Source organism: Aphelocoma coerulescens, chromosome 1 (assembly GCF_041296385.1).
Source record: "Aphelocoma coerulescens isolate FSJ_1873_10779 chromosome 1, UR_Acoe_1.0, whole genome shotgun sequence".
Taxonomy (NCBI): Eukaryota; Metazoa; Chordata; class Aves; order Passeriformes; family Corvidae; genus Aphelocoma; species Aphelocoma coerulescens.
Window position 1 is genome coordinate 42,338,523 of NC_091013.1, and position 13,907 is coordinate 42,352,429.

General features: G+C 39.5%; 1 protein-coding gene across 1 annotated transcript in view; it reads right to left on the reverse strand.

Moving 5' to 3' along the window:
- The window catches only part of GPC6 (glypican 6), a 754,465-nt gene that overhangs the window by 43,750 nt on the left and 696,808 nt on the right, over positions 1 to 13,907 (reverse strand). Inside the window, exon 7 of the mRNA XM_069008450.1 lies at positions 12,183 to 12,212. Within this exon, the coding sequence (XP_068864551.1) occupies positions 12,183 to 12,212 (30 nt within the window). The remainder of the gene's footprint in view (positions 1 to 12,182; positions 12,213 to 13,907) is intronic.

The following is a 13,907-nucleotide window of genomic DNA, read 5'->3' on the forward strand; positions in this document are numbered from 1 at the left end:
CCATTTCAGGTCCAGCTCTCCTAACTATTTTAATTAACTCTCACTGGGCCCAGGTTCTTTCCTATTTCAACTAATCTCAACACAGCTAGCCTACAACTAAAATCTTTATGTTTCTTCTAAATCTATGTTTTACCTGTGCAAACATACTCCATGAAGTGACGTGCGAAAAACTCACTACTCACAGTGTGAAATCCAGAAGCACCATGGGCTGGCAGCTGAGAAGCCTTGTGCTTCAGAAAAACAATAACAAGAAATGTCATTGAATTTCTTGAGGTGTGTGGTGAATAACAGCACACAGTGCTTCTTTTCTTGAGGGAATATGACTGGATTCAGAGTTGTCTTGCCCCACCAGAGAGATAATTGCTATATTTCATTAGAGACGCTCATTTCCATTTTTCATTACTGGAGCAAAACTTTATAAACTGTGTTGAATGGAATGGGAGCTTTTATTTCCTGAGGCTGCATATGTAATTACTTTAATTCAAACAACCAGTTGAACCAGCCCATGCTGGTCATTACATCTCCTGTCTTCCTGTCATTTTGTAGCTTAATTTCTCCATCAACTCATGACTAGTTTTACATATTCTTTCAATTTCTCTGTCTTGATGCATACAGCAAAGCAAACTCATTGGTGCTGGTTGGTTTGCACAGTTTCTACAGTCTCATTTTCAGAATAGCCCAGCCAACATCTAACATCGATCTTACATTATTTATGTTTCAACTGTGCAAAGAGAATACTTTCACACTGGGAATGACTTTAAACTATGTCCTATTTTAAGACAAACCTATTTATTTTCCTCATGCTCCTGCCACATTTGCTGATCAAAGCCACTTACATCTAAACAAGTTTTGTTTCTTACAGATGCTTTGCCTGTCTTATTTTATTCTACAGTACAACTGCTTGTGAAGCTGAATTTATAACTCAGCTACTGTATACATGATTTCATCTTGTGATGGAAAAGGCAAAGGTTAGAACTCCACTGTAGGTTCAAGAGGAAAGGAAATCTATGTCAAAAGAGTTACCAAAAAAAACCTCAACCCACCAAAAAACCCCACGAAGGAGCCTACAGGTTAAATCATTAAAATCCAGGAGAACTTTACCGTTCTGACCACAACTTCTTTAAGAATTGGCTTACAGTATGCAAGCAGACAATCTGAAAGATTTTATTCAAACAGCAGAAATATAGAAGAACCAGAAAGGTGCAAAGTAACACAGCAATCAGTGGACTGCTCTCAGAGCAATCCTGAAACTAGTCTCTAAATGGGAGTGATATTCTCTGGGACTCTTGCTTGGACTATGCAGACCTACAGATGTGTTCCAGCTTCTGCAGTGCTATGCACCAAAGCAAGGAGATTCCCAGTGATGATTAATTTTTAAAGTTGCACTTTAAAGAACCACCCCAAAACCAGAGTACTTCATGTTTCTGAAACTTTGAAGTCTGTAAAATACAGGTGCAATTCTACTTCAACCTAAGATAGCAGACTAAGTCAGAAGCTTGCTTTACTTCGTTTATATTTGTTTCTTTCTAGTCCTGACCAAACCCAGATAAACAGGAAACAGAAAAGAATTATCTGCCTTACTCATATCCCCTGCCTGTTTTTCAAAGGAAGTGTGGTTTGATAGCCAAGGGTTGGGGTGGTTGGGATTTGAATTGATTTCTGACTCAAGTTCTTGGTGCCAAAGCTGTATGTTTGTACAACTCTTAGCTAATAGACCCTTCTTGTCAGGCATCCTAAAAAGAATTGTATCCACAAAAATAAATAAGAAAAAAACAGTATGATTTTTTCAATGCACAAAATGGTTTAATTCAATGAGATGTGGGAGAAAAGGTAAAATCACTTTTCATTTTATATGAACTGGACCACCCATCCTTCTTTTATGCTCTTATGCTTCTTGGGTTCAATTATTTTCAGAAGATATAACTTGCCTCACATCGTCTCACAGATGGCTTCCAGCCCTTTAAGAAATGTACTATGCAAGCCAAATCTCTGTGATGTTTACACTTCTTTTCAAGGTGGTTTTAGCAATTTTATCTCATTTATTTTCATAGTTAGGAAAACCTGGCAAACTATCAAAAGAAAAATGTGCAGATGAGTGCTCTTCATGGAAACTAGATGGATGCTTAGTACCTTCCCAAGCCAGGCTAACCTTGGGTTTTCTGATTAGCTCGTTGAAATTGAAATTCATCTGATGCCTGTGGATCCTTTCAGGACTAGTACCTCTTTTGTTGAAGAGCGAAGTTATCTCAGGCTGCCTTGTACTGTGCACCCCAAGGCTGTAAGATGGTGACTGTGTCGGTGAAAAGCACCTCTTGGCTTTTCTTCTGTATTGACAAGCCTATACAAGGCTCATGATTTTGGCCTCCCTCCCCTGAATTTGCAGTGCAGGGTAACAGCTTACTGCCCTGGCAGCAGCCAGCATGGTGCACTCCACACTTAAAACCCCGGGATACCTTTACCAGGCTGCAGTGCTTAAGCTGGCGTCCCTTATGATACAGACCAGCAGGTGCAGGGCACTAAGCACCCTCTAGCGGTGCCCATACTGTCATGGCCTTTCGCACCTGAAGCCTACGGGCAAATTAAAAATTCTGTGTACAGGAAAAAAGTAAAAAAATTACTGCTTGCCCTCTTTGGCTGCTGGGAATAGGAGAGATAAACACACTTTGTGTTTCCAGCAAAGGTCTCAAGAGTTTTAATGTTCCCTGAACCTGTACCTAAGCATACAGCCAATTCCCAGAACTGAAATTCCTGGCCATCTTGAACCTCTCTGCCTGCATGTTCACACATGGGGAAACAGGCTTCTCCCTAGTGTCCTCCTCCTCTCTCCAGTGCACCCTTGATGGAAAATGCAGCACCTTTCTCTGTTGTCATAGTCCAAGAAACAATTTTGATCCCCACATTGGCCCATGAAAATCATATTGCTTTTCTTCTTCACAAATAACCCCCCAGGCACAGACAGCTAAAAGAAAGAAAGTGTAGGTTCCTTCAGGATATAAATGATGGCATATGAAAGACAAGTAGGACAATTTGATTTTGTTTTGCTGGGCTCACCCCTGGACGACTGAGTAGAGAAGAAAAATAGCTGTGACTAAGTAAATATGATAGTAGTCATATAAGGGATGGAGCAAACCATATGGAATATTAGAACCTTATTTAAATAAACATACTTTCTGAACCAGAATAATATTTAAATATTATGAATAAAAATTTAAAACACTTCTTTCTGTGCCTCATCACCCCATTTTTCTCTGTAATTCCTTTATACCAACATATTATGACTACAATTTCTACCTGACCAGCCCTTGCCCTATTTAGCTCTAGCTAAACATCAATCTGACTTTTAATAGGTGCCTAAAGATCCATAGTTTGGAGTCTTTGCTCCATCTGGTTTCTGATAACAGGAAAAGCTTGATTAACTTATCCTGATAAGTTACTATGGCAACTTCCACCAGTGCAGCAAGACTGAAGCATTCACAGGTATGTTTTTATCATTGCTCTTTTCCCCAAACTATGCAATTCAATCCATTAAAATTAAATGGTGAATTGTACAAATGAAGCCTGAGCCTTGGAGTCCTTGCTGGAAATTAGTTGTTAGTCTGGATTACAATGTGACTATTACTTTGTTAGAAAACACTTCAGCAAGCCAACAGCAAGAGGAGTAAGGTCTCAAAATCAGATAATATTGCATTCAGAAGTGCAATAAATCCTAAAGAGAACCTTAATGTTAGTCCTGTTATTTGTCACTACTAATAGTAGAAAAGGACAAAATATTCCCAGCTCGTTTAGGGAATGGCTACATGGATAAGTGCAAAACAAACTTGGAGGTTCTAAGCATCAGACACTCTAGTGCTTCAAATGGGGAAAAAACTATTTAGGTGTGTGTCTAAACTCAGCTGTGGTGATCACCGTGCAGCATCTGAGGCCTTCCTGAAAGCCTGATAACTTCACTTGCAGTTGTTGGAGAGCTTCCAGAGTGTGTGGGGGCTCTTTTTTGGATGCAAAATTCAGCAACTTCCTTGTGTACGTAGGATCCACTGAGAATCTTCAGAGGATGGCTCATATCCTGCAGTGAGAGCCTGGCCTTGGCCACCCTGGTTGAGGAGGTCAGAGTTAAATTTTTGGATGGTTATAAGATCTTGCCCAGATCTTTCTTTTTACAATGACGCCCCTCTATAATCTCTTGTTTTTTCTCTGATGAAGTGAAAGGCTGAGAGCAGAGAGAGTGTTATAGCATGGGACTGAGTGGCCTTGAAGTGATTATGGTGCCTTTGCCATGGGGACACATTAAGGAACAAATGACGTTGAAGAATATGTCCCTATATATCACTAACTATTTTCTAGATTTCTGAAAGCATGTTTGCCAGCCATATTATTTCACATTTTAGCACAGAAATAAATCAACATTACAACCTGTGGAAAATAGGATTTCTGAAAAGTACTTCCACAACTAGCTTGAGAATTCCAGGGGTTTTGTCCCAGACCATTACCAAGTCAATTTTCAGCTAGTCACATTCCCAAGTGAGCCGCACATTTTACAGGCAGTACTTTTTCTCCAATCCATCTTTCCCCTATATGTCTATATCCGGCTGATTTCATGATAAAAGAGAGTTTTAAGGGACCCAGTTTTGCCACATTGATTTTTATCAAGCAAGGAGTGACTTGACAAAATTATGATGAATCTAGGCCTCTCTCTGCAGGCAGAAAAGAGCTGAGTTATCCATTTTCCATCTAACAATGAAGGCCTTTATCTAGGAGAATTTAAGTTGGACTGAATAAGAATCTGGATGGGATTGAGACAGAAGCTGTCCTCTTTTCTTTCCCAACTATGTAAGCATTATAATCTGGGAAATGTGGGTTGCAGATAAAAACAGTCATGGTTCTCCAGTCCCATCACTACAGGCAAAAGTGCTCTGTATCTGACAAAGAGGAGGATATTCCTGGTCTCTGGGAGTCTTGCATCCTGGACAGTATTCCATCTCCACCGCTCTGCACATGGAGGTGTAATCTGAATTGCCTGAGCATAAGTGACAAGGGAAAGACTATGTCAGCTTTCTCCTCTTTCTCTTGTGAGGCAAACAGGTTATAATTCAGATTTTGTTAACTCGAGTATTATGAATATCACGCTTTACAGGAACAGCTGATTTGTTTTTCTGGATTGCTCTATTCCCATAGTGCAAATGAATGGTTAGAAAAACATATAAAGACAATGAGAATGACTGGGAATCCTGCATCTTCTACTTCAGAAGAAAAGGTCTGGAAGATAGAGCTCATTAAGGTGCTCAAGACAGGAACATAGTTTTAATATGTGTTCAATGCTGAACACAGTGTGACCCTTGTTGCCAAACCAAACCAAGTAGAAATACCATCAAGGTGTATAATAGTAATTTCATAGTCTATCCAGACCATGGACTCCATAAAGAAGAATCTGTGAATGAAATTCATCTCACATGATGTCAGTGTTCCTGTCTGAGCTTCAAAATCTTCTTCTGCAGACAATGGTGAGAAGCAGGAACTGAAGGGTGCAAGTGCTACTTAATCCAACAAAGATTTCTAAAGTAGCTCAGATCAACTGTGCCCTGAAAGTGCCTATTTCTCTTAACTGACACCAAAGGATACATTATCTGCCTGGCTCTAGGGTTAGATATCTCCATTTGATCAACTGGATTTCCTCTGAATGAGGGAATAAGAGTTGAAATGATTTTTATTTACAAATTATTTCTAATACTATAAATGTTCCCTGATATTTTAAGTCCATTAATATTCATTGCAAGGTCACAGAAGAGGAAGTTTCTCACAGATTCATTTATTATGCAGTGATTTTTTTCCCCTAAATGACTGATGCTTTTTTCCACAGAAGAAATACATTACTCAAATTCCTGTTATTTCTCCATATCTATCCCACTTTAACATAGGAGCACTGTAGGTATGTTATATTAAAAACACAGCGCACTTTAAACAATTAGCTTTTTTCTTTACTTGCTCTAGCAGTTACTTAGGTAACACATTTATTATTATGTACTGGATATTTTTATGGCCTCCAGTGTTTCAGGAGAAAAACAACTTTCATTCTGGTCTGTTTTTATTTGGGTTCCGATATGGTATTTATGCTGTCCAAATACATAACAGAAAAAGAAAATTCTCAGCACTTTAAAGCAAAGGCAATTATCCTAGGGACTGTTAAGAGCTGGCTGTGTATCATCAGCGTGGTTTGTTCCCATACCAGTGAATAGTAATGTCAGCTGTCCATCAGGATCTGGCAGTGCATTAGTCTTGCCTGAGTTTAAAAGCTCTCAGTGTGGGTGTTGACATGTCAGCTGGGTGTCTAAGAACCCACCATAGACAGTGGAGACCTGGAGTGAAGTTCAGTTGTCTGCAGACAGATATCCAGTGCCTTTGGAAACCTTCCCTCTCTTCCACACACCAGAACAGGTGTCAAATAGGTCCTGCACCATACCTGAGAACCTCAAGCGAGGTTTCTCTGGAAAGCCTGTGACCTCTTAGTCAGTGGCATCTAGAGAGTTAGTCAAGCTGCCAGCTGTCTCATTTTGGTCTAATTTAAGATCTTATGAGTAGGTCCCAGATCCCTCATTCAATATGGGTACAAATGAATTTAATGCCATGTTGGAGTCCTCTAGAGCATCCAGAAGGTGAAAGAACTTCTGTATGGCCTTTATCACATCACTTAGCTTTTTGCAGATGCCTAGATAGTTCAGGGAATGTTCCTTATCATGACACCTGTGTTTCAGCAAATGATTTCTCTCTGTTACTGACTCCCTTGACTAGCTCTCCACTGCTACCATGAAAGATTAACAAACCCAGTTCCACAGAGCACCTGTATTAGACATTGAACCAGACACAGTGAATTCCATTTCTTTTGTGCCAGAAATAACATTTACATGACATACATTCAGTGCAGAAGCAGCAAGACCCAAGAAAACCAACAAAGACATGTACACGATGGTAATTTATGATTGCTGCCACCAGACCACAAAGCCACTGGAACATGGTGGAATTGTGAGCTTCTACTCAGCTCCCAGTTGAGTACATCTGAGTCCTTAATTCTAATTCTCAGTCCCTTTCACTTTGCTAGGTTTGTTTGTGGAGAAGTCAGGTATTGACTGCTCAGGAAGAGTTAGATTAACTCAACTCTAGTCCTCTGTAACCAAAGTACCTTGTCAAGCCTAAAGTTCTTCATAGTGGACAAAGAAACATTGGCACTTCCACAGAGCTATTAATGCAATCTCTGGCAGATATCTACATTAGACTGGGAATTACCCTCTGAAAATGCCTGTTTTCTTAACAAGCTGAGCAAGGAGTCCATACTACTCAATACTGATCCTGTAGGCAGAGTTCTCTATTACCATGCACCTCAGTACTCACCAGTGTCCAGAATGGGATCTGTTGAAGTGTCTTGCAGCTGTTCTCCTATTTTCCATGTTGACTAAGCATCTGAGCTGGTAATATGTGAGCTACTCATTTTGCCCTAACGTGAACCCGTGAGGTTGCTAGGATCTACACCCACACCTAGGATCCAGAAAATGCTGTTGGGTTTGCTCACAGATAAACAACCTTAGGCTTTTCCTCTGTTAATGATGGATACAATTTGATGTGATGAATCCATGCCTTTTCCCTTCCCCGGTATTATTAATCATCTTGGCTTTCCCATCAAAGAACATCTGTAACTTGCCACTCAAGATTTACTGTTTACATGCTGCTCTGCATTATAGAAGCATCCTGTATTGCTATCCAAACAACCTAGATTGATACATTGATATGATTGAAGGACTGGACATAAGAGCAGGAAAAAAATTCAGGAAATCTTTCCTAACATAAAATACTCAGTTTTGACTAAAAAAGGTTCACAAAAGGGTCACCATTTGTAAGGCAGATAAACCTTTTTATTGCTTGTATTTTACCTCTTCTTTAGCCACTAGTAATACACATTAAAGTCCATAAAGTGCCATTTTCTGTCTATTACAATCAAAGAAAAACATATGAGATGTTTAGTTTGGGAAATGAGTTTCAGTCTGCTGTAACCTACTATTTTTTCTAAGTGGAGTCCAGCACTGCACTCTCCTGTTACGAGTTCACAATATATCCATGTGTTTGCAGTCTAATAAAACAATCTGCAAAGGCTGGAGAAAACTAATTGCCAGTAAAGCATAAAACATGTTTTTCTTTGGAGAGTGAGATTCACTATTTGCAACTAATTTAGAAATTACCAAAGTCTTAATTTCTCTCTTGGCATCTGCACTTGTGCACAACTAACTTCATTGTGGAAAGACATTTTATATTCTGTAGTCACTTCCACAAAAAAGGACCCTCTAATTCTGTAGTGGTAGATGAACAGATGATATATCACAAATCCATTTTTTATGGGAACTTAGAACTTGTTGGCTGCACCAATCCTAACAATGCAAGAATTCATCACAGTGTAACACCTCCCAAGCAGGCAGGCAGGCAGTCGTCGCTGTTACTGTCATATTACTTGGAAGCATCTAAATGAGCATGGTTTCTGCACTGCAAATGGGGACACAAGCCCTGCCACTAATTTTTAAACCATATTTTTTTCTAATATGATATCAAAACACTAAATTCAGAAGATGTATATATAGTCACTGTCTGTCTTTATCATGAAAAAGAACATTAAGAATTGACTTTTCCTTCTGCACAGATTCATGCACAGACACGTGCAATGAAATGTGATCTATCTTCCAGCTGAAAGTGTAGTGTGAAGGTATTTCCTGCCTAGATTAATCTTCCAGAGGCTGGTAATATAAACTTCCTGTATATAGGAAAAAAACCCTAGTCTTTATTAAGCAGAAGCTAAAACATCAAATGGAAGGAAGTAGATTTCAATCTAGATTTACAAGGTGAAATTGCCATTGAATAGAAGTTGTGCAGCCTTCAAATTAACAATTTTTGTTTGAGTCTAGCTATCCTTCTAGGTACCTGATGATACTATGACAATGAGTATGATTAGAAGTATGACAAGTACTATGTATCAATATCTTTTATAGACCAAAATCTCCTTTGAGCACGTATGATTCATAGAGCCTAGCTCCAAGGCCAAGAATTATGGTTACATTTAGTCATCTACAAATTGGATCTCTGAGTTAATCATCCAGATTCTATTCATCCTCTGTGGGGAGAAGGGGGTGATTCAGATTCTTGTCTTCCCTAAATGAGTGTCTTAAGCAAGGTCTGGAGCTGCTATCTCCATCAACTAGTAAAGGAAGGAACTGATAGCTCAGACTTTGATCACAACACTAGAAACATGAAAAGCTAGGACAAATAAATGCCACTTCATGTTTATCTGGTTTGATAGGGCACAGATGTGCAAACTTTAGCTAGATATCTTGCTTTTCTTTACCCCAGAGCCAAGTTCAGCAATCACATAATTTTTCAATGTACACCAGATGAAGACCCATGACTGTGCCATTTCTTCATCTTACTGTTTGCAGAAAGTCTGGTGATCAGGACTGGATTCTATCTACAGGTTTTGTATTCCCCACCTCTCTAACAGTGATCCATAATACCATTCACACCCCTAAGACTTTCCTGGAAATGAGATGATGACTCTCAGTAGGTCTCCACACCCACCAGGTAAAGGAAGTCCAACTACTACTAAGAAGTTCATTTTAAAAGTTGATCAAGCAAGCCTCATGTTCCATGAGACATTACCCTTCAGGCAAGGCAGAAACTGCATGGCAATCAAGATTTGTGTGTTTTCTTTGACAACTAATTAAGGTAGAGGTCTGTGGTTCTTGTTACTGTTGGGAGATGACCTTTCCTTGCCCATGCTGGTCAGGGTCTGAACAGCAGGCAGACCCATTCCACATGAAGTCAGAGGAAACCACTGTAACAAAGCTCTGTCTTAGTAACCACCTCACGCACGTTAGGAATGCAATGCATCAGATACAGCAGCATGTACAACCATTCAACTGGGGGATGGAATAATATCACCATTTTTAAAAACAGGACTCTGTCAGGTCTCCCAGGAGGGTTCTGACAGCCACCATCATTCATCCACCTTTGCCACCTGGAACTGGTATTAACCATGAGGGAAAATATGATTGTGCAGACTTAAACTTAGATATTCTTGTGAGACAGAAACTGAGACTACACAAAACTTGATACTAAGCAAACCTTTTTGGAGAACCAGTCAAACCCTTAATCTAACACCAAATGACCCCCAACTAATGCTGTAAAATATATTTATTCATTATGCATATTGTGTCCAAACAGCTAATAAGAAACAGGACTCTATCTAAACATGCAAAACGTAAAACTGGAGGAGCTGTACATTTTATGCTTTACAGGAATCATCTGCTGATTAACATCACCCAGGGTCATCAAATCCAACAGCACAGCATATAAGGGTTGTGGGGGAGTAGCCTGTGGGAAGCCAGTGGGCTTCTAAAACACTTGTGCAGGCATGTCATCTTCAGCCTTTAAGAGCGTGACCCAAAACTCCAGATTTATGATGTATTTTACAGGCTCATTGTTTGTATCTTATCCTATGGCTTCAGTATGAAGAAGATATTTTGAAAATTAATCTCAGAACTTTAAACCCTCTAAGATTTCAACTTTCTGGATTTTATTTTAGGGTCTCTTGAGGAAAAAAATGTTGAGGATAAACATCCTATCCCAGGAACATTGTGCTATCATGGCATATATTCAACAGTTCTAGATTCCAGACTAAATGGATTCTAACAAAACTGATATGAAAACTTCACTTTCAGGAGCGCCTTGGAGGATTCATTGGGCAATTCAGATCCATGTCTGAATACTGTCCTGCTACTTTTAATCTTTTATAGTTAAAATGCAAAGCAGATTATATTTTTTGAAGCCACATTTTCTATTCCATGTAGTTTTGGAGCACTGGGAAGAAGTTGTTCACAAGAGATTTGTTAGGTTACTATTGCATTTTTTCACTGTAACAAAAAACAGCACAGTGGAATAAAAAAATTAAAAAGAGACTTAAAAGTACATCCCAATTTATTCCTAAAAAGGGTAGTTCAGGGCATTTTCCTCATGAAAATTGAGACTTTATCTACTTTTACTTTAAGGAAATCAGAAGGGAATCTAAAATAACGTTTTCCCACAAAGTGTGACACCTCCCCAGGTGTCACACTTTGTAGGAAAGTATATTCCCCTCCCCAGGGTAAAGAGCATGAAAGGTGTTCTTTCTCAGACTGGGTGCATGCTCATCCACTAATTTATGCAGCCACTGTGCTGTACTTGAATGCAAATCACCCATGAATGCCACGGCCAATTTCTCAGTTGCCTGTCTCCATAGTATGCATGTGCATTATGTATTATACATTTAATAGTGCATCAGCTCCCTGGTGAAAAATCAAGAAAACTTCCATGTCGTCCTGAAGGAAAATGTGGAATTATTTTATACACATCCAGCCAGGTCAGGCTGCAGTATGTTCTCGGGAGAAATTCCAGCAGCATTAAGACAGCACTGCTGTACAGTGATGTGGTGGACACAGAGGTACTTGGGGCAGCTCAAACGCAGGAGGCAGCAGGGCTGTATCAGCATGCTGCTCTCTGTAGACTAATTAGTCCTGCTAAGAAGCTGGACTATTAAGTCCATGCTAAATGCAAATCTGTGCAGTGTTCCTGCCTTCCCCTTGGGCTGTGCTGAATGAACTCTGCTGAGGAGGGTTTTCTGTCTGGAACCAGGGACCTCTAACAGCCGCAAAAACTTATGAAGCTGTAAAGCATAAGGAGATTGGACAGCAAGACAGAGGCAGTTTTAGGGAGAGAGCCCAGGAAGGCCTGGGAGCTCATTTCCATTGCTCTGGGCAGAGGACTCAGAGCTGAATGCTACTGCAGTGTCTGCATTGCTGGACATGTCCTTGTGGGGGTTGAGACCATGGGGATGCTTACACCAGTTTTTATTTCACTGGAGGAGTACATAGCTCCTTTCTGGGGATGAGGCATCATCCTTGAGGTGAGAGAAAAATACTGGAAGGCAGCAGCAGCTCTGGGCACTTGGCAAAATTAAATTAGTCAGAATGCAAAATTACAGAAAGAACTGCTAGTATTTTAGCCTACAAGACACACACACAAAGTAAAGATGGTGAAGATGAAACTTAAACAAGTGTTTTGTCCAGCATTGTACAAAGACAAATGGGAATGATGTGAAGAATAAAAATACCAAAGCTTACACCATGTTGCATTGTCCTCCAGATAGTCCTCTGGGAAGCAAGAGGGAAACAGATTCAGGGAACAGAAAAACAGAACAAAACAAAACAAAATAAACCACAGGTTATACCAAACAGGCAACCACAGAGAAGATAATGAGTCTTTATAAGCAGTTGATTTTAAATGAGAAAATTTAGATCATGCTCTACAGAAGCGAGGTGAGCTTAGTGGTTAAAATTATTTAACTTCTGACAGTTTTTGAATTTACTGATCTTCGGGTGTACTTTCTAGATGCCTGAACTAAGATGGTCACTTTTTGGCCCTTCGTAGTAGAGGGATATGGAAAGATTTCTCTGAGCTGTTCAAATGTATACCTTAGGATGAGATGAATTGTGCTTTAGAAATATTTGATCTCAATTCAGTTGCCACATGCTTAGACAACTGAATGAAGGCCTTTATTACTCTCTGTTAACAGTAAAAACTACAGTCATCTGGACTCAAATCAAGATAGCTGCTTCTAGGTATCTGCACTACGGATTTCTATACTGAATCAGAAAAGTCCTCATTTTTGCTTCTGTTTCAGTCAGTATAAGGTGGAATACAGTTATCGAAATGTAGGCAAAGTAAGTGAATTTAGCAGATCTGAGATATTCTATCTTACTTCCAGCCAGGTCTCCTGTAACTTCTCTTTCACCTTTGGACATCTTGAAGACCACAGGCATCTCAAAGAGCATTAGGTGACTATATTTATGTAGCCGAATTTCACATAGTGCAACTTGCAGAGAACAGCTGGGGCTCAGTTCTGTTCTCCCACTTGGATGCCTCATAGTGAATATTATCCAGACTTCAGCTGCCAGTCCAGGGGAGCATATGCATCTCAAATTACTGTTCTATCTTCCAGCTCAGTTAGATGACTCAAATACTCCAAGGCATTTCAGTCTTGTCTATCTACATGTGGATAATCAAACTGAGTCTTTTATTTCCCAGTCTTTGAGAGGTGTCTGTGACAGATGGGGTGAATCACTCTCCAAAGATGTGTGTCTCTCTCCATTGACTTCAGAAAGAGCCTGACTTTTAGGTCCAGTGCTGTGAAGATGTGATTGAATTTTCTGAGCATAAGTATCTTGAATTGCTTGAGCTTCTGTAGTGTATTCAAGCCAGCTCCTCTCTACTGCTCCAGAAAGGTACTGGTCTCCTTTAGCCCTCTGCTGGTCCTGTACTTCAGATACCCTAGGATGTCTCAGATAATGCTTTTCATCCATACTTAGATAAGTCTCTCAAGCTCTACATAACTTCCTAAATACATCAGTTGCATTAAAACAACATATACCACAGGTTTTGAGGGAATATTTAGTTTTTTCCCACATTTTTCCATATAAATTAAATATAATTTATTTTGATCTATTTTTTATTTGTTAAGCCTTACTTGTTACAGCTATGACAATAATATAGAGAAATCACCTTCTCTCCTTTTGAAATTGAATGGCTGGATTAATTACATAAATTCAGGCAAGGATGAAGGAGCACTTTCTCAGATGGGTTAAGTACCTGGTGATCCCAGCGCAGGCTTCTTATGAGGGCTTGTGTGACATATCTGATAAAATATGCTCAACTGAATTAAGCTTATAAGTGGGGATATGAGCAGGACTAAAACAGAATTTGGTTCAGATTTGCTGCATGTTTGTATAACATTGAGATGCAGATGAAATATTTTTTAAACTTGATTTCTTCTGCTCTCAAAGACAGAT